Raw genomic sequence first — 21,316 nt, 5'->3', positions numbered from 1 at the left:
GGGGAAAAAAAATCCCCAACCCCTCGGGACTAGCATCTGTCCCGGCAGAGATAAAACGCAGCAGTGCAAACCTCCACCCTCAACCCACGCCCCCTTCTTCGGTCCCGGCGTGGGGAAGGTGCCCGGGGATCCCTCTGAGCCTCGCCCCAACAGTGCGCCCCGGGGCCGAGCAGCCCGAGCCTGGCGGCGGGAAGCGCCCCTCTCGGGCTGGACCCCAGGCCGAGCCCGTACCTTCCGCAGCACTTTCCGGCAGTTGGTACAGAGCAGGTAGTTGGCGGCGGCCGACGGGCTGCTGCCGCCCCGGTTCATCGTGGCTGTGGGCGCCGAAGGCGAAGACGGACGGCGGGGCCGGGGCCGGGTATCACTGCGGCCGCCCGCGCCGCTGCGGGGTCGGACCGTCCCCCTGCCGCCGGCTGCGCTTCAGCCTCTGCCTCCGCAGGGCAGAATGTCGGGATGGCAGGCGACGGCCCGAGAACGAGCGGCGCTGCCCGAGGCGACCACCGCGGCGGCTGCCGAAGCGCCGGCGGAGACGGCGGCGGCGGCTCCTCACCGGCCCGTTGTTCCTCCCGCCCCCATCCTCCAGACCCCCGCCCCCGCCAGGCTAGGACGAGCAGCCGCCACCGCTGCCGCCGCCTCCGCCGCCGCCGCAGCGCCTCAGTGCGGCCCCGCCCCCGCCTCCCCACCACCTTCACCACCTCCACGCTCCGGTACCGCCCCCTCCCGCCATTCGGACAGCCCCGGCCACGCCCCTGGGCCTCTAGCCCGCAGCCAATGAGCAACCAGAGCCCGGTTGGGAGCCGCGCCGGCCAATCACAGAGGCCGAGGAAGCCTTGAATCTCCGGGCAAGTTAAGTTTATCTCCGAGGCTCGGAACTGGAGAGAGATGGCGGGTTAGTTAGGTAGTGGGGTGGAAGGGAATACAGTTTGTGCTGCTCCGCCAATAGGAGGAAGAAGGTGTGTCGTATGCAAAACATCCCTGGAAGCCCAGCCCCTCCCCGAAGACAAGCCACGCCCCCTTCTCTAGGTCCCTGCAAAAATGGTAAGGAGAGTGAGATAAAAAACTGGGAGCTAGAGCCTAGCTAGAGGGTCTCAGACTGAGCTAAATATTTCCTGGTTTCTTGAGAAAGGCTGGGGACGGGAGAGAGGCGGTAGCTAAAACGTTCACACTATCAGGGCAGTGATTAGGCTTTCTCCTAGCCAGAATCTTAGCTTAGCTGTAAAGAAGACTGCAGTCACGTAATGCTTGCCACCCAGAGATCCCAGAGAACTTTCTGCATCATGTATCTTGCTTGAGCCTCGTTTTGCAAAAGACCAATTACCTGAGTCTTGGGTGGGGAGGGGGATAGGGGTAGACGTCTGAGATATATTTACGCCACTAATTGAGTTGTGGGGGTGGTGTGGACAGAAAACCTCGGGTTTAGCGGTTTCCTCCTCCATCTGAAGTACCTTCTCGCAGTCCTTTCAGCAGTGAAAGTTCCTTTATTTGTCCAGCACGAAAGGGCCAAAAACACAGGTTTATCCTCTCACCCAACGGTCCTTTCTGAGACAGTTGATCAGAAACATGGAGAACACAGAGCCTTGCCCGGGAAGAAAGGTTCAGAGAACAAATCGTATGTAAACTATTGGGCTGGACTTGCCTCTTCCAAAGCTAAAAACGGTGAGTCAGGATTTTGGCGTCCACGCTCTAGGGAGAGAGGGCACATGTAATTGGGGAAAGCTCTGGCTGGCAGAGTTTGGGGGGGGTGGACAGGCGAAGGGGTAGCCAAGTCTCTCGAGGAGGCCAGCAACGCGCGTGCGGGTCCAATGCGGGTTCCCGACGCGAGACGCCCGGAAACCTGCTCCCCAGTGAGAACAAAGGCAGGCGCCGAGCGAGAACCTGATTGGTGCCGGGTCCCCACCGGTGTCCTCCTGGCCCCGGAGACAACTTGCTTCACCCACTGGCGCGGAGCTCACTGGAGCCCGAGCTCCCCACCCGCCTTTGGCTGTGACCACACAGGACTGTGCGTTATGACATCACCTGTTTTCGCTCTTCAGAACATGATCTGTATTCTCAGCTTCTCCTTTTTTAAAGGTCTCTAGTGGGCCGCGATTTGTGAAGGCCTGCGGCCCTCAGAATGAATCTGGAGATGATGTAAAAGAACGGTTTCACTGGTTTGCATTTCTTTCTTTTCTTCCTTTTCTTTTTAATGAACACACACACACACACACACACACACGAACAAACAAACAAACAAACAAACAAAAAAACCCACCCTGGTTTCCTTAGGGATTCAGTGTGGTGTTGTAATGCAAAATCAGAAAGGTACACTTGGAGGAGCTAGCAAGTTTAGCATATCAAAGCTATTAGACCAAATTGTGTGGTTAAAACTGTCAATCTCATTTTTCAACAGCTGCCTCCTCTGTCCCTTTTAGAGACCAACACACATACACCAAAGTCTACACAAGGAACAAAGGAAGTGGAAATCTGCCAGTGCCAGGTTTGATTAAATTAAAATCGACTGGAAAACCCCTGAAGGGTCTGAGTTTTGTGGTTGGGTAAATGTGTTGATCCATTTAACTAGTAATAGCCAAAGATCCCTTGATGCTGTTGTAGACATATATAACCTAGAATAGCAATGGTGTGGGGAAGGTGCTTAACAATCAGAAACTGTAACAGCAAGAAGATTAGGTAAGGAGAGAAATCACCACCTGCTCTTCAATGCAGAGAATGGAGAAATCCAGACAGAAAGTTAGCAAGGCACAGTTTTCCTAAGAACTGAAACACATATGTGTCCCTATTTAGTGGTAAATTTCTTGGGCTATGTTCCTGGCTGGTTCTCTCTTGTAAAGCAGATTTTATGTGAATACATTTTAAAGGATAGGAGATATTGAAGGGTGAAGTGAATTTTTTGTGCAGAGATTGAATTTTCTCAGTATTTTAGATTCAAATTGGTTTCAATCATATTTTTCGTATAACTTTTCCTCTTAGTAGTTAAAATCCCTTCACAATGATGTTCTTTGAGCTCTTCATAACTAAGTTCCCCAGAAAGGATGGCCAGGAAAGTGTAATCTACAGCTTTGTTTGCTCTGACAAAGATGGCTAAAGGGAGGTTTTAGGGGAATAGCTTCATTGATACATGTAGGTGACCAAAAAATGGCTCTCTCCACCAAATTCCTCCAAACTTTTGTAACATTGATTATCCAGAGGGACATTTATTTGACATTTAAGGGTGTGCTGCATTGTGACATTTCTTATATTGAACCCTTTTATATGTGTCTATGTTTCACCCCTAACATCTTCAATGCAGTAACTCAGCACACAACCTTCACCCTTTCTTTTGGTCCTCATAAGCCCCACTCTCCCACCATCCTTCTCTGTGCTCTTGTCAGTGTTCAACTTCTGGATCATTCCTTTCTCTTCCACTTTTCACCTGGTCTCCTTTTCTTTTCTAACCAGCTCGGATAGCAAAAAGAGAATATGACTTAAGAGAGTGACTTGTGAATCCTGGATCACACTCTTAAGAGGGAAGAAAACAAAAAGCAGTTCTTTAGATTTCACACAGGATAAGGAGAAACTTCCTCCCTTTTGTTGTCTGGTATGTATAAAATAAGAAAGATCTTCAGAAAAGTAAGATATGGGTGAAAATTACAACCAACATTGAGAACTACTTTTTACTTTCTTATTACAAAATTAGGATGATACTTTATTAACTGACATTGTTTTTAGAAATAATTTTTGCTTGTTTTGAAATATTTCTTAAAAGGTGATACACCCACCCCGCACACATAGGACGTTCCATAACTTCTTTAGCCATTACCCCATTATTGAACATAGAAGCTGTTTCCAGTTCTTCGTGGTTATAAATAATGCTATGATAAGCCTCCTCATACATAAGTTTCTGGCAGCCCCTCTGATTCCTAGATATGGAATTTCTAACTGAAAGGATGTGAATATGTTTTAAGGCTCTTGTTACAATTTGCTAAAATATTTTGTGAATAGGTTTAACCAATTTGCACTCATCCCACAGTGAATGAGAACACAGGGGAGAGAATCATTTGGAAAGCACACATCTGAACTGTCATTTGCCAGCTTCAGGCCCATAAATAGTCCACTTACCTCCACTTCTAATGCTTTCCTCGCCCTTCTGCCTAGTGATTTTCATCTCCTGTTGAAAGATCTTCTGGTGGGGGCACCTGGGAGCTCAGTAGGTTGGGCCTCTGCCTTCAGCTCAGGTCATGATCTCAGGGTCCTGGGATTGAGCCCTACATCGGGCTCTCTGCTTGGCGGGAAGCCTGTTCCCCCCCCCCCATGCCCCCTCCCACCTGCCTGCCTTTCTGCCTGCTTGTGATCTCCCTCTCTGTCAAATAAATAAATTAAAAAAAAAAAAAAAAAAGATCTTCCGGTGGAGTCAAGCACTTGTCCAAGTGTCTATGGTGTCACCCTCTTATCTCTTCTTTAGCACAATCTCAGTATTGAAATGATTGGCTTAAATTGTTTTCTCATTAGATTGAACACCTTGAGGGCAGGGATGTAGTTACATTTACTTTGTATTCTCTTTTTCTCTTCATCTTCATCTTCTTCTTCTCTCAAGATTTTATTTATTTATTTGGGGCGGGGAGCAGCAGAAAAAGAGGGAGAAGCGGACAGGGCTGATCCCAGGACTCTGGGATCATGACATGAGCTGAAGACAGACGCTTAACTGACTGAGCCACCCAGGTGCCTCTACTTTGTATTCTCAATTCCTAGCTCAACAGGTACAGAAGTGCTTTAAAAATCTTGGAAAAGAATAATGATTTATTTTATTTCCAAGATTTAAAAATCTTGGAAAAAAATAATGTGTTACTTTCCTAAATACACCATTCATTCTTCAGGGTATCTTTTGAATCTCGAATAACAGTGATAGCATCTTATAAAAGGGCCCCAGTAAAGATTTGTGAATTGAGCATTTCACAAAACCATTGCTTCAGAGCAGATTGGCTGGATTCATGTCGTTATCTGTCACCAATTCCTTGTCTGACATTGAACATAATGATTACTATGACTGGGCCTTGCTATTGCCTTTATAAAATGTCAGAAACTCAATGTGTAGGGAGGGTTGGGAGCCATTTTTCCTGTTCAGTAATTTTGAAAGAAGGTACCCTGTTAATAACATGCTGTGACTTTTGGACTTGAAATTGTTTACTTCTCTAGATATTCTCCTACTGACCCAAGAACTGGGCCCCATTATAATTCCTAAATAAGGATTCAATTGAAAAAAATCAATTGCTAAAGATATTTTTAAAATTCCATTTCTTGAGACAATAGGTCATTTTCTAACATTTTGCCTTCTCAGACTTCTTTTTCCTTCTCCCTGGGGCACCCAAAGCATTTGGATAGCAGAAAGTACTGCATTATTTACAAATTTGCAAATACTGTAATTTGTTTTGTGCACAAAGGAATTTGCACTTCACACAATTGTAAATTGATTGCTCCCTTTGAGCTGTTAATTAGATTCCTGCTATTTTTTTTTTTTTCCCAAGGCCCAAGACCATTACTACTCCAAAGGAGAAATTAAGAGGATCTGATCCAAACGGGCTACAGCTTTTGTGCCCATTTCCATCCCACGCCCAGAATCACCCACCCCCACCAAGAAAATTCTTACTGAAGCTCATTTTTCAAAGAACCACTATTCTACCAAGATCCAAATTTCTGTCCGTTGTTTCTCGTAATTTCCCATTTCAGAGTTCCCTGAATTTAATTCCATACAAAGCTGACGTCTGGAGAGAGGCCTACGGATAGTAGGGTTTGTTGTTGTTTGCCTCCACAATGTGAGCCAGCACAGGGGTTTTTTTTTTGTTTTTTTGGTTTTTTTTGAGAAAAAAAAATTACTTTAAAATTTTTACAAGTGAGGAGATTTTACACCCCAAATCTAAATTTCCAGTTTCTCTTGAAAAATTGTGTGATCTGGTCACACTAAGCTCCTTTTGCTGGAGCCCAGTACCTGCTATTAGGGTTTGGAGTACTCTCTACTTTGCCAAGGTCACTCTTACTCCCTGGGGGTTACATTTTGCCACTGTATTTATGTTATCTTTTTTGCCATATGTAGGGTTTTGCAGCCTCTATAAAGTTTCCTCCACATCTCAATCACTAATCTGCTGATTGCCATTCTTACCTTTATCACAGAATATGAATCAAAAATAAATTTGCCATCTCTAAGGTACAACCGATGTTGAGGACAGGGATCAGATGCAAGGAAAATCATACACAGGTTCATGCCCTCACCAACCCCCTCCACATCTCCACCAAGAAAATTCTTACCAGAGCTCATTTACCAAAGAACACATACTCCACTAAGATCCAAATGGGTATGTGTGTACACTGGGATTATATGTATGTGTGTGTGTATCCCACAAGTTGGAGGACAGATGTCTAAGCGGGTTACTATGTCCTTTATGCTGCTAACCCCAATCTTTAATTCTGCCCATGTACCCATTCTAATTGTAACTTCAGGAGAGAGGGACCACAGGGAATATGGCAATAGTAGAAGGACATTGAAAGTGTTTTCTTTGATGGACATTATCATGTGGAGACTAAAAGCCCTGGCTCTAGAGTCATGCTTGGGATGTTGAGTACTGACTTTGCCCCTTGTGAGACACGTGACCTTGGGCAAGTCCTTTAATTTCTCTACATTTCCGTTTCTCGTCTCTGAGACAAGGTCATAATGCTACATAGATTGAATGAGATAATGCACTATAGCTCTCAACAAAATGCTTAGAACATTCGTAAGGTCTCAGAAAATGTTTGCTGCTAGCTCCACAATATAGAGGATGTTCTGGTCTCTGCACACTGTGACTTTGCTGTACTTACTTAGCCAATCTATGGACAAACTTCTGTTCTGAAAATGAGGATATTATATTAGCTTAGTCACAGAGTTGTTTTGAGGACTAAATGATCTATATGTAAAACTTTCGAACAATGCCTAACGTATAAGAAATGCTATATAAGTGTTTACTATTATTACATACTGTGGTCAGGGGATTTTTCTTTTATTTGCCTTTATTTTTTTTTAAGTGGAGATCTTAAAAAGTTCTTAAAAAGAGTTAAAAAGAATTTGGGTACTTCTTAAAAGTAAGATAATGTGGGGGTACCTGGGTGGCTCAGTGGTTTAACTCTGCCTTTGGTTCCGGTCATGATCCCGGGGTCCTGGGATAAAGCCCCGCATCGGGCTCTCTGCTCCGTGGCCAGCCTGCTTCCCCATCTCTCTCTGCCTGTCTCTCTGTCTACTTGTGATCTCTGTCTGTCAAATAAATAAATAAAATCTAAAAAAAAAAAAAAAAAAAAAAAAAAAAGGTAAGATAATGTGGGTTAAAATAGCAATGAACAGAAAGCCGGAAGACCTAGGTTGGTTCAGGGGCTGCTGTGAACTATGTGATATAGTCTGGCTTCACCTATTAAATGTGAAGAGGAGATTAAATAAGCCAAGGGCAAAATCCAGGTTTTAGGAAGACTAATGCTTATATAATCCTTTTTTTCCAGAAAAATAAAATAAAAATTTTAGATGCAAAATTAGCTATGAAAGTGAATAATTAACATCAGTAACAAAATCACAATGAATTTTAAAAGGGTAAAAATACCATAAACATCACAAAATTCAAATAAATGTTTATTAATTAGCTATTTGAGACAACGCTTTATTACCTATTTCCCACATTTGGAGGGCTGATTTCCTCTTCATATGGCAATAATGTTTGCAATATTCTTCTCTCCAGAGAGAATAGAAAGGTAATTTTATCTTTTCCCTACCATTCCTTTCCAGTGTTGGGTGCCTTAAGAGAGATATATATATCATGAGATAGCCCCTAATCCTATATCTTTGGGACCTGGTGCCAGTAAATTGGCCCAATGGACAATGGAACTATTTAGAATTCATCCTTACACTGGAACAGCTCAAAGGAACAGCCACATGTTGAAGTGGCTGAGATCCACGTATATGTGTATATAACCCAGTAAACCCAGGCCAATGATATCTCCACCTCAGCAGATCCCTAGCCAGAGCAACACAAATGCCCACAGCTTTCCCAGTTCCTCCAGCATGAGAGTGAGTTTGAAGGAGGTAGGCTGGGCTGCAGAGACTGTGGTCTTTACCAATAATGGTTATGTTTAATTAAAAATTTGACCATGTGAACACATTGCTTGGACCTCTCCCAAGGCCTTGGGAGGGGCCAATGCTAGCGATGGACCCTAAGGCTTAAAGTTCATTATATTTGTGGCTAATTCATGTTGGAGTAGAGAATTGCAAAGACCCCTTCAAATCCTAAAATTCTGTGGATCTGTTTTGTCTCAGTATGTCCATGAGAATCTAGTGTAAGCAGGATATGGAAGTAGGAGCATTTCTTCAAGTGGACAGGAAGAAAGTAAAACTTGTTCTGTCCTCAAAATTGCTAGAGTTGTTTGGTTTTCCTTTGTCACTCAGGGATTATTTCTCCTTGTTAGCCTGTTTGTCTCCTTGGTATTTTGAATCCATTGTCCCAAATTCTCTATACCCTTCTTTTAGAGATGAAGAAACACTGTCAGAGAGATATTTTATATATTTTAAGGAAAGATTTTTGTGAAATATGCTGTCTAGGTGTTAAAAAGGAAGGTGGATGAATAAAGTAGAAAAAAATCCACATGATAGTATGGAAGTTTGGGACCAGGGTCTAATTAGTGGGAGTACAGAGGAGTTACCATTGCAGACTCAGAAGTCTTCAATACAAGTAGTGGTCTATTGTGAGGGCTTTGCAGGAGTCAACGTGCAGGACTGAGGTGAGACTGAAGGGATCCTTGAAAAAGAACAGTCTACACTTCAACCTTCAGACCCTCTGATGGTGACTATGGTACATGAAGACTTTGACCTTCTCCAGGGACATCTGATTAATTCAAGTGCTTAAAACTTAAGAGGTGCTCAAAAAAGCTTACTGAATGAAACGATTGGCTGTATCAGAGTTTGTTAACTAGAAAGCAAGTGGGTATGTTATTTTTACCAACAGAAGTTTTCTAGTTATCCTAAAATTATAAAAAGTATTTCATGCAGGGATGTCTGGGTGGCTCAGCCAGTTAAGTGTCTAACTTTTAGTTTCACCTCAGGTCATGATCTCAGGGTCCTGCGATCGAGCCCCACGTTGGGCTCTGCACTCAGCAGGGAGTCTGCTGGAGATTCCCTCTCTCCCTCTCTTCCTTCCCCCTCATTATGCTCATATACATGTACACACACACACACACTCTCTTTCTCTCTCAAATGAATAAATCTTTAAAAAATATTTTCATGCAAAGGTAAAATTTGCCTTGTTATCAAGAAGAAATTTTCAACATTTGTGAGAATGGTAACAACAAAGAGCAATTTCAAATATAAAATGTTGGCTTGAGATGTTATATTTCTACCAAAAAGCTTGGAATCACAACAGCAATTTGTGAAGTTCTAGAGGTCTGCACATTTTGATAGTATGCTTTGAAGTATATGCTGTCCAAATATTCCCTTACTCACTCATTTATGTATGGGACCTTTACCAAGCAGTAAGTCCTGGTGATAAAAATAACAAAAGCCCTGTTTATAATCTAATAGTGAGACTGAGGTGTAATCTCTGCATTGGTATAGAAAATAGAAGATAGGATATGGAGAGTAGAGGGTAAGAAAGATTATTAGTAAAGAGCTTAGAAAGACCCTTTGAGGATTTATGCCTGTAATTGGATGTCTTGTAATGGTAGAGACATAGGATACAGAATTCTTGCTGTGTCTCAATGCAATTTATAATGTCAACAGGAAGTCAGGACTAACCCTTATAAATATTAGAGAACAATGCAGAACAATATATGATGAAATCACCTCTGAATTCCATGTACATTACTTAATTCATTCTTGCATTCCTGTACTCATTCACTTGGTGTATGTTTGTGGCATACCTACCATGTACCAATAGGTGCTAGTTGTGGATATAAAGTGATGAATAGCGAGTCAGGGTCTTACAGATCTTCCAACCTAGCACAGAAGATGGACTTTAAACAAGTCATACCTTTATGTAGTGAGTATTTTAGTAGGGAAAACACAGGAATAGAACATACAGCTGGGGAGTCTAGCTTGGTTTAGGCTTCCCCGGGGAAGTGAAATGTACACCCAAGCAGTGGGCCATCCCCTGGTTTCTGATCGTGACTTCCAGGTATTCCATCCAGTGGGTCCTTTCCATTTGCAGTTTTCGATGCTTCCCATGGAGTTCATGTTCCAGTTATGAAAATCTAAGGCATTCTGGCTTTTTACATTACCACAGATAAACTTTTATACTAGGAGCAATCCTTTCTTTTCGAAGAAGCATGATCCCTATTAAGAATTCACCAGAATTGGGGCACCTGGGTGGCTTAGTGGGTTAAGCCTCTGCGTTTGGTTCAGGTCATGATCTCAGGGTCCTGGGATTGAGCCCCGCATAGAGCACTCTGCTCAGCAGGGAGCCTGCTTCCTCCTCTCTCTGCCTGCTGCTCTGCCTACTTGTGATCTCTCTCTCTGTGTCAAATGAATAAATAAAATCTTTGAGAAGAAAAAAAAAATTCACCAGAATTTAAACCACCTTTTCCTGATTAGAGACTATCAATGAACATTAGTTCACACATAACATTTCCCACTTACTCCACCATTGTGCTGAATTCCACTTGTGCATGTGCAAATTCTAGGTATGCCCCACTTCTAATACACAAGTCTATATCATCATTCTTAAGACTGTATAGTGTTTGAAGATAATCCTCACAACTCTCATCTCTACTCCTCAATCCCCATAACACCCATGGTAACTATTATACTCAAAATAGTGATAGTAATAGAAACCATTACTGCTACTTATTGAGAGCTTACTACGTGTCATTTTGCAATAACTTACATTTAAATTTTCTTGTCTAAATATTTATTTTTAAAAATAATATTATAAAGATTGTCTTGCCTAACTATACAAAACCCCTATGAAGGGGTCATTATTATATCCACTTTACAAATTATTTATGGGGAGTAACAGTTTTGCCAAAGTCTCACAGTTATTATAAGACAGCTGTGATTTGAAACCATATTTGCTTGATGCCAGGGTTTATAGTCTTTTGCAACCCTGCCTTGGCATTTACAATTAGTCATTATTGTAAATACTCTTTTTTTTTTTAAGATTTTATTTATTTATTTGTCAGGGAGCACAAGCAGGGGGAGCAGCAGGCAGAGGGAGAAGCAGGCTCCCCACTGAGCCACGAGCCCAATGTGGGACTCAATCCCTGCACCCTGGGGTCCTGATCTGAGCTGAAGGCAGAAACTTAACCAACTGAAGCACCCAAGCGTCCCTATTATAAATATTCTTTGAACTATTTCTCTGTATTAGGTTACCAAATGGTGGGGTCAGCTGAATTAGATCTCCCAACACTCACCAAATACAGTTTGGGCACCTGCCTTAATTGGATTCCTATTAATATACATGCCATGGGAGTAGGCGAGTAATATCTATTATCCCTATTTGAATATTTTATTGCCCGCTGGTGTGTTACTTTAAAATAAAACCATTGAGTGGTCCTGGAACATGAAAAATACTGTTGTTGGCACTCTGTTGGAATTCCTCATACTTTGATATCGAAGTATGCAGATTCCTAGGCGCTTGGTCAGTTGTGGAGACCGTGGTAGATGGACTTGCAGTTCAGGTGATGAAGGTGATTAGCTGTGACAAGCTCCTCTCAGAAGGAAGATGAGTGCACTGGTTTCCACATAATCGGTTGGCAAAGTAGAGATTTTTATCTCAACCTGTCCCATCCAAATGCTCCTCTAAAGAAATCCTTCTGCTGGTGGAATCCTTCTAAATAGTTATGCTCCAGGCTACGTGTTTGTCCCTTGTCTCAAATGAGTGGACCAACGGGGTAGACACTTGATTTGAAGGCAGCCCTTTCTGTAACCCGGCCAGCCATCTGTATAGATAGCTTAAAATGATAAGTGGGGCCAATCAGATGCCTGTCTTGGAGATTTGGCAATGGGAAGCTAAGACACTCAGCCAGTTGGCATCCAAGTCAGATTGTGGGAGGATGCCGTGAACCATATGCAGGCTCAAACTTTGAAGGATCGGAACAGATAGAGAGTGAAGGTTGAGGAAGCCGGAGTAACACACAGAAAGAAAGTGAAGGCGGTAAGACAGGATTACTTAGGGATGCCTCCAGTCCAGGTGTGTTTCTTGTCCGGTCCTTGCTGGGTAGTTCTTGAAACAATTCCCTCCCCCCCCATCTCATCTTCTCCCAGTGCCAACTCTGTGAAGTAAATAGAGTGCACCTCTCTTTCTTTCAACCAAACAAGATTGACTGAAGCAGTCTTCCTTCATGTCAAGCACTTACAAATATGAAATATTGCTTTTAGTTCTCATTAGTAAATGGATGTGAAAGTCAGACATCCCCAAAGCAAGAACTAGAACTCACTGTGCCAGAAAACCCCATTTTGGTTTTTGCACATAAAAAATTCTTACAGACCACATTTCATTAAGAAAGTCTGCTCTGCATAAACCTCAAAGTTTTTAGAAACTTTTTGCCTTCTTAGTTGGAGAGTAGGGATCAGTCATCCATCACCCAAGCTTCTCCCTTTCGTGTTTAATGCCAAAGTGATTCTAATGTGTTTATATGAAGAGAGGCAAAAAGCATTCTCCCTTCCCATTCTTTATCCTTTATTCAGACCTAATGCATCCTGGCCCAGTTTAATGATGGTCTAGGGTTTTTTGAACCAAAAGATTTTTAAAAAGTAAAAAGAAACAAATCAAAGTTTAATTTCCTCAAAGGTTCCAAGTTTCCAAGAACAAAGTAGCTGAGGAAAAAGATAAAGTGAACGAGGGTGACTTTGTGTCAAATTGCAGGTTAAAGATCACTGTGGTGGTCTTCATGAGGCATAAAGGGGATCGGACATGTTCTAGGAGGCCACTTTGTTTTGAAAATATAAACACATATGAGCAGGGAGCCCAATGCGGGGCTCAATCCCAGGACCCCAGGATCATGACCCAAGCCAAAGGCAGACGCTTAACCCCAACTGAGTTACCCAGGCAACCCCCATATATAAGTGTTTTAATTTGCTTCAGTTTACCAGATGTGGTAAGTGCCTAAATGACAGCTGTTTGTGTAGAGCCTATCACTAGCCTTAATAGATCTGGGCTTTTCTTGGTTTTCATTGCCGTGCCTCATATGCCTTGTCTGTGTGGGAGCCCCTGCTTCCTCCCCTTGCTGAGATCAGTCTCTCTCATTCTCTCTCCTTTCTCCTTCCCCTTCTCTCTTTCTCTCCTTTATATTATGCTCATCTGCAGCTCAGCAACCCTTGACCTTTTATCTTCTAGGTAAATAGTTCTGAGTTTATGTTAAGCCCTTAGAAAATGAAGGCAATATTTCACCTTATTAATGAGGATCGTCTTTACATGTGTGCCTTGCCACACCTTTGGAAATGTGGATGCAGAACCAAAGGAAATGGTGCTTCTCCCTGAGCAATCCTGGAAGTCTTTGGTTGCATTGCACTTGCTGTGGATGAGATAACTACTTCTGTAGAGACAAGACGGGTCACTTTGCATTTTCTACTTCTCTGAGAAAGCATGAACATTCAGAGATGCCCATGTCTAGCGGCAACTAGAGTGCTGAGGAATGGAAGCACAGGGAAACATTCACCTACGATACAAGGATAACTTTAGCTATGACTTGGAATATATTGTCTAAGAGCTCTGTAAGGGTGAAACTGAAAACTTTTTTTTCCGTCACAAGATTGCATCATCTAGTCACTGGTCGAAAGTCTTCAAATTTCATTTTTTAGTACTTTAGAGGGTTTTTTTGAGGAGTAAGTGAAAAATATATGCGATTATGAGTACTGAGCTATCACTTTTTTTAAAATTTATTTTTTATTTTCAGCGTAACAGTATTCATTATTTTTGCACCACACCCAGTGCTCCATGCAATCCGTGCCCTCTATAATACCCACCACTGATACTCCGACCTCTCACCCCCCGCCCCTTCAAAACCCTCAGATTGTTTTTCAGAGTCCATAGTCTCTCATGGTTCACCTAGCTATCACTATTTTTAAAAGGTTTCATGCAACAATTACTCTGTTTTCCAAGAAGAATTGAAATTTACTTGAATTTTAATGTTTTGGGTTCCCTGATACCATTTACCATTGCTTGCTTTGATTTAAAAGGGGCCTTGAGTACTTGATAACATGCAAGGTTTATCATTAAGCATTTTTATTGCCCTTGTGTTTGCAAAGAACGTTTTTGTTTTCCATTAACCTATCCAATCACATTCCAAGATAGAGAACTCCCTGTCAGAGATAACATCGACTATTAAAGAACCTAAGTGCTTGCAGAAATGAGATGACAGCAATGTATTCCTCATTCTAACCTCCTCTAGGTGAAGAAAGATCTTTTCTGGACCTTCGGCTTGTACGTGTGTACAGGTGAATGTGTGCACATGTGCATAGATGTGTATATACCTTTATTGGTCTTGTGCTGGATAAATTCTTTTTTTCTAAGCTAGAGATAGCCAGTCACCATTATTAATTAGGGTTTTAACTGAAGAATTGCAGTTGGCCAGCTCATATGATTTCCACCGAAAAGCTGGAATTCTGAGATAGCGTGCCTCGAAATATTCGAAGTGTTTTGCCTACTAGCCCATAGCTAAGGATCTCCAGTTTTAGTCTGTGGGAGGTAACTACCTCTTGTGTCATGAACAAAATCATGAAAGAAATTTGCCTGATGTATTCTGTATGGCTCGAGCAAGAGCCCAACTATATTAATAGGTCTGGTTTTTAAAAATATGGGTCTGGGCTGAGAGGATCCTTTGGGTGGTGTCGTGGGCAAGATATTTAAAGGATGGACCAAGCCATCACTTCTGTCATCTTTCCCTTTTACAATTGCCTCTGTTTATAGAAGCCTATTTGTGAGTCTTCCTTGGTCATCAGGCAAAATGCCTTGCTTCTTTCCTGGTTGTTTATGAAACCAAGGACCCAGGCTACAGGATATTTATACTGTTGTCTGTCAAAGCGTTCCCTGGGAGAGGAGATAAGCAAGTCATCTGCCAAAAATATTGTGGCTTGCAAATTATGGGTGCATGTAAGAAAGGTCGCTGCATTACCAAGTCCTAAGTAAATGCTTGTGTTCTCTTGAGCAAATGAAGCAACTCATTAGGTTGATTTCACCTTCCTCGGATGTCATGAACATAACTTTTGCTTTTCCACATGGTTCTTAGCCCAGTGCACAGGACATCTCAGATAAGAAAGGGCTGAAGCAAGTCTGAGTTGGATTCTTCTGATAATACAGAGAAGACTGTCTCCCCTTTCCCCAAGAACTAGGGTGCATACTTAGCCAGATAGGGATAGGGTTCTAGATGTGGAGGTTAGCAAAAAGGGGTAAGACTTTTTTCTAGGTAGAAAAAGCAAAGTAGGGAAGGCAAATGTGTGGGTGTGTTGGAGCCATAGTTCCTGTAACGTTGGCCACCCAAAGTAGCTTAAGAATGGAGCCCTAGGGTCTGTCCCCCTAAACAGGACGAGAAGCTGAGGTGACTTGAGGCTAGCCCCAACCTGCCAGCACCACCTCAACTCTGTTGTCTTTGTCCTTTGTCTCTAATGTTGTTCTTCGAAAAAAGGGGAAGGGATCTTGCCTAGCTAAAATCCTTTCCTCAGAGGCGCCTGGCTGGCTCAGTAGGTTAAACATCTGCCTTTGGCTCAGGTCATGATCCCAGAGCACTGGGATGGAGCCCTGCCTCTGGCTCCCTGCCCAGCAGAGAGCCTGCTTCTCCCTCTTCCTCTGCCCCTCCCTCTGCTGGTGCTATGTCTGGCTCTCTGTCAAATAAATAAATAAAATATTTAAAAAAAAAATCCCTCCCCATCTTAAAAGCTATGTACCTGTGATTATAAATGATCAAAAATTATACAAAATGAATAAAACTGAGGACTTTCTCTCTCTTTTTGGAATGGACCTAGCCCTAGAACAAAGGATCTTAACCTAAAGTCTATGGTTATACAGCCTTGTGTCTTTGAATTCCCTAAAATCGTGCACAAAAATTTTGTATATGCACATTTTCCCCTGCGGGACAAGGACCCATAGTTTTCATCAAGTTCCTAGGAAATTTTGAGACCCCAAAAGCCTTATAAGCCCCTGGATTTATAGAACGTTTTAGACTGTCTCCTTATAAGGCTTGGCAAAACACTTCGTAGTGCCAGTCATTATACTAAAAGTTTTGTATATATTAACTAACTTAACCCTAACTTCATGATACTGTAGCTTTTCTAAGAAGCAACAAACTTTTTCAGAGGCTTACAGCCAACAAGTGGGGAAGCTAGGTTACCAACCCAGGCCAAACCAGAATCCCATGCTTTTGTTTATCATATCAAGTCACCTTCGTTTTCAGGAGACGGCACAGTTGCCAAAAACCCAGAGCCTTTCCAGCCTCAGCCATCATTTCCCCTTTAAATCACCTTTTATATTTATACAGTAACTGCTTTCTAAGCATCCCCAAACTTCACCACACGCAAGCAGCATTCCTCTGTGGAACATTTGAAAGTCTTCTAAAACACAGAAGCAACCCCTTCCAGACCGCTCACCTCAGTTTTTTTTCCATTGTGCAACTAGGTTGCAGTAAACATAATTTCATCTTAATTGTCTCCTCTAGACTCAAGTCTGGCCACATGGCACAATGGACGGCCCATACATTTGGAGAGACTCCAAGAAATCCATCCCAAGCTCTGAATGGTCCTGGCACTGTTCCAAAATTTTACTAACTTTCCACATATTGTGATTCCGGACACGTTTATACCTTGGTCCCCAGGATAATGGAAGCCACAAAAGAGACAAATTAAAATGTCAGCCCAGCTGGGCCCACATTGTGGGCCAGCAATTACCATGGAACCCCTTGCCTCTTAGATCACCTGAGTATAGCACATCTGGGCTTCCTATAAGAGGAATAACGAAATAATCCAGAGTGATTTCCTAGATGTTCCCCGACTCAGTTTAAGTACGGTGTGCTTCTTAATAACTGCTCAGATTTCAATAAGCAACAGGAAAAATTTTTAAAAATCAGGCAAAAGGCAGAGAACAGAATCCTGGGAAACTTTGTAACCCAACAACCCCTGCCATCATCTGGGACCTAACTAACTTGAAACACACGATCGGCTGGAGAGGCAAGTAAAATAGAGCATCGGTGTTCTCCACCTGAGGGAAGAGTATCATTCAGACCTCACTGCAGATTCTGACGGAAGGTATGAAGGAAGGAAGCCATGTCACTACAGATGGAGCAAAGAATGTCCACAGCAAAGGGCACATCTGACAGGTCCTACCCCTTGTGAGATCATGGTAGGTGTTCAAAGCATCCGCCTGAGAGAAATAAGGGAAACTGGACCAGAGTCGGAAGAACAGATGACCTAAGGAATTAAACGGTGTGGGAATTGAGACATTGCTTTTCTCCTCACTTTCTCCTTTTTTTATTCTTCAGAGACCCAGCCACGGATAGGAGCTGCTCATTTCATCAAAGTAATCTGTTGTTTTCTGTGCTCTGGAGGTGGTGACTTCAGCGTCCACGATGGGACGTCCGTGAGTGTTTGTTGGGTTTGAAACTGCGTGCTCCAAGCCAGCGGATAGCATTTCTTCTTCTGTTGGGCCATCGAAACACTGAGATTACTTCAGCAAAAAATAACTTGCCTTCCAATCTGTATCATCACTCAGAGAGGCAGCTGGTCAGGTTAGCAGAGAAAATGGATATTTAGTCACGAAGAAGCTTGATTAAGCTTTGGCTTTATCTTTTTGTATCCTGATACGATCATATGGAGATAGGTTATTTCCTCACGCTACTTGCCACCTGCTCTGTGATTTTTTTTGTCCTCCTTTGCCTGCTCTATGAGATTGTAAGCTTCATGAGGACAGTTTTTCTCATCATTATATCCTCAATACAATAAATTTTTTTGAAGAAATGAATAAAGAAGGTCAATGCACAAAAGTCCTCTGGTTAGTGAATTCTTACCAGGTTAGTAAAATGTAGGTTGAATTGCTTGGGTGTATTTAATAACCAGTGGTTGTCAACCAAATTTATATTATGTGCAAGAAATGGAATATTGAATGCAGTTACATGCTTTATTGTTGAAGCAAGTATCTAGGCCGTGGGGGCAAACTGTGGTTTTGTCCTCCTGCTTTTATTTTTCCTTTGGGTAAATTCTTAGCCCATTTTAGTCTGGGAAATTGCCCTCTCTTCCATTCTCAGCCCTGTGTCTGTCCCCCTCCCTCAGGTGCACTGGATCCAACATCGCTATGTGATTCTCTGTTCTATCAGAGAACCGCTTTCCTGGGGCCATGGGCTTCTCTTGGCCACAGTTCCAGAAGGTTCTTTCAGAGGAGCCACAGGGTGGGGGAATGTCCTTCCCTTGTTCTGGGAGAAGTGAGCTGGAGTTATGGGGCCAGAGGATCTTTACACTGAAGTCAGCACAGGGGAAGGCCGGGGCTGGGAGGAGAAAGAGGGACATCTAATGACTCCATCTGAGGCAATAAATCACACACAACTTAATTTTTTTCCCTGTCATTTGCCACAAAAATAACCCTCACTGGTCCAGAGACTTAAGTCGTGTCACTTAGTTTTTATATTTGAAAAGGAACGAGATCATTTGGGTGGCTCCTAGAGAAAGTGAAATTTGGTACATCTTGGTCTTGATAAAAAATTCATTCTTTTGGGGCACCTGGGTGGCTCAGTGAGTTAAAGCCTCCACCTTCGGCTCAGGTCATGATCCCAGGATCCTGGGATTGAGCCCCACATTGGGCTCTCTGCTCAGCAGGGAGCCTGCTTCCCCCTCTCTATCTCTGCCTGCCTCTCTGCCTACTTGTGATGTCTGTCTGTCAAATAAATAAATAAAATCTTAAAAAAAAATTCATTCTTATTATTGGACTGATATCTCTGCCTTTGATATAATGTTTGAGCTCCTGACCTACAGATAATTCAGAATACATGCAATCTTTCCTTTACTTCAGTGTTCCATAATGAAGAGAGCTCTTATGACTCATTTGTTCATTCAGTCCATATATATTTATTGAGCACCTACTACGTGCCAGCACGTCTTCTCTAGGCTTCATGTTAGGTCATTGTTTGAACTGTTTCTCATGGGGATTTTGGACCAATACCAATGATCCTTCCTTAGAAGGACTCCCCTGTGTCCAAGAATCCCCCTTAAAATATTGCATTTGGAGCAGAGCACGGTAACATTACACATGCCTGACGTACCAGCCACGTGCCAGGCATGAAGGTTACAGGGATGAATGAGATACCATTTTGTACTCGGAGGACTCATGGCAGGAAGGAGAAGGCTGCCCTGTAAATGAACTGGTTTAGCACAAGGAGCTGCTGCAGAACCCAAATTGGGGAGCAGCCAATTCAATTCCTGACATTGAATGAGGAATCCTAGAAATGCTTCTCATAGAAGATCAGGAGCGTGGATTTCTGACAGGCAGATGGAGCTGGAGAGGGTAATCCAAGGAAAGTCAACTGCCCCAGCTAAGGTAGGGAGGAATAGCACAGCCTCGTGAGTTCAAGGATCCACAAAAGCTTTGAGAGGCCAAGAGAGTGGGTGCAGGATTGGTGATGCAGAAGAGGTAGGACCAGAAAAGTAGGCAGGTTAAGCCTTGAAGGCCAGACTGAGAAACTCGGTTTTCATTTGTTTGTTTCTTCTTCCTACAAGGTGACAGACAGTCTTTAATTTAAAAAAAAAAAAAAAAGTCTTATATAAAAAAATAAAGTTTTTATTTATTTATTTAAATATTACTTATTTATTTATTTGTCAGAGAGAGAGAGAGAGAGAGAGCACAAGCAGGGGGAGTGGCAGGCAGAGAGAGAAGCAGACTCCCTGCTGAGCCACGAGCACAATATGGGACTCAATCTCTGCACCCTGGGATCCTGATCTGAGCTGGAACAAATGCAGTGTCAAGTGTTACCCCAGACCTGCTGAATCAGAATCCGCTGCTTACCAGTGTCCTCCAGGTCACTCATGGGCACTCAAGTTTGCGAAACACTGGCCTAGGGACTCGGTATACAGTGGTGGAGATGCAGGATGGCCAATGTCTCTGCCCTCATGGAGTTCATGGTGTAGCAGCGAGTGTCGTGGCTGAGCCTGACATTGAATGAGGACTGCAGAAAGGGCTAGAAAGGGGACACATGGTTGGGAACCAGGAGAGTGTACAGTAGAGGGCTGGGCTCTAGGCTGCCGTTCAGGGAGTGGTTCCCTGAGTTAGTTAAAGTAACATGCCAGAGGGAGGCAGGAGAAGCAGGTAGAATACGTGTGTGAGGTGGGCTGGTGGGAGGAGTCTTTCCTGCAGAGCCCAGCCCTCCTTCAGGGGTCTTGGAGGAACAGAAACACTAGAGCTGGGTGAGGAAGCAGCGTCCCCTCAAGTCAGGAGGCATCAGGTCAGCCTTCTAAGTCACGCAGAGGATTCTAATTTTGGTTATCAGCTTAAGGGGACAGGAGGAGAAAGCCCAGAGCAGCCTCAGGAAAGTCGTCCAGGTGAGGAGCATGGACTTTCCAAAGCCTTTCCTGGGGCTTTGGACCACAGCCCCTTCCTTAGTGGAGCCCTATTGCTTTAAGCTTTTTCACTTTTGACCCTGTTTAAGTAAGTTCTATAGAGCTCATACTCTGTATTTGTCCTATGATGGGCAAAGAAGGGCTATTAAAATACTTAAGATGCGGTCCCTGCCCTGAAGGAAACTAAGGTTTAATGATGACATTTGGTTTCGTTAAAGAAGCCTGTAGTCAAACCAAGAAGAACTTCTAGTTAATCATTCCCTATGTCTTCTCACATAGGCTGCTTCCCAGCCAGTTCTCTCTCTCCTCCTGTTTTTATATATTTGGTTTTTTAATACAAATTTTTACATTTTTCTTGGTTTCAGGCCATCCTTCCAGCCTGCTCGATCTTTCCGAATCTTACTTTCATCGTCAATTCGCTAACTCTCTCCCAACTTTCTGCCATATGCTGATCGGATAAACATGTCTTCTTTTTGCTAATTTAAGACCCTACTTTTAAAATTGGTGACAGGTCTTAGAGGGACTTTAAGTCCCCTAGCATGGCAGTATGAGAGATTCCCTTCTGGGGGGATTATTGATTGATCAATCAGCACGTGTTGGATGCCAGACGGTATTTTTATCTTGGGAAGCGTCTCCCTATCTTGTAGCCAAAGAGAAGCGCACTACTGATGGGACCCACGGTCCCTGTGGATCACGGTGTTTGCAACATTGTGTCTTACTTCAGTCCGTAGGGAATGGCTGTTTTACTCATCCCTGGATTCCCCACACCATGCTGTGTATGCCGTATATAGTGGACACAAAGGACACATTTGC

The 21,316-nt window shown here is 43.2% G+C and overlaps 1 protein-coding gene and 1 long non-coding RNA gene across 4 annotated transcripts in view; one reads left to right on the top strand and one right to left on the bottom strand.

Annotated features, from left to right (window-relative positions):
* Window positions 1–652, bottom strand: part of SESN3 (sestrin 3) — a 73,722-nt gene extending 73,070 nt beyond the window's left edge. Inside the window, exon 1 of the mRNA XM_004754531.3 lies at window positions 232–652. Coding sequence (XP_004754588.1) covers window positions 232–309 — 78 coding nt within the window. The 5' untranslated portion in view covers window positions 310–652. The remainder of the gene's footprint in view (window positions 1–231) is intronic.
* A 982-nt stretch (window positions 653–1,634) lies between these two features.
* On the top strand, window positions 1,635–17,936 carry LOC123393896. Of its 3 annotated transcripts, none has more exons than XR_006608706.1 (3): window positions 1,635–2,130; window positions 3,436–3,574; window positions 17,443–17,936. It is a non-coding gene; the product is annotated as an uncharacterized LOC123393896 (long non-coding RNA). The 3 variants fall into 3 exon arrangements; XR_006608707.1 differs by having other exon boundaries at window positions 1,635–2,150; XR_006608708.1 differs by lacking the exon at window positions 17,443–17,936 and adding an exon at window positions 16,624–17,436.
* The last annotated feature ends 3,380 nt before the right edge of the window (window positions 17,937–21,316 follow it).

Source organism: Mustela putorius, unplaced genomic scaffold (assembly GCF_011764305.1).
Source record: "Mustela putorius furo isolate JIRA1106 unplaced genomic scaffold, ASM1176430v1.1 tig00001069_pilon_pilon_pilon, whole genome shotgun sequence".
Classification (NCBI taxonomy): Eukaryota; Metazoa; Chordata; class Mammalia; order Carnivora; family Mustelidae; genus Mustela; species Mustela putorius.
Note: the sequence above shows the minus strand (reverse complement) of the source record. Positions and strands in the feature narration are given on the sequence as shown.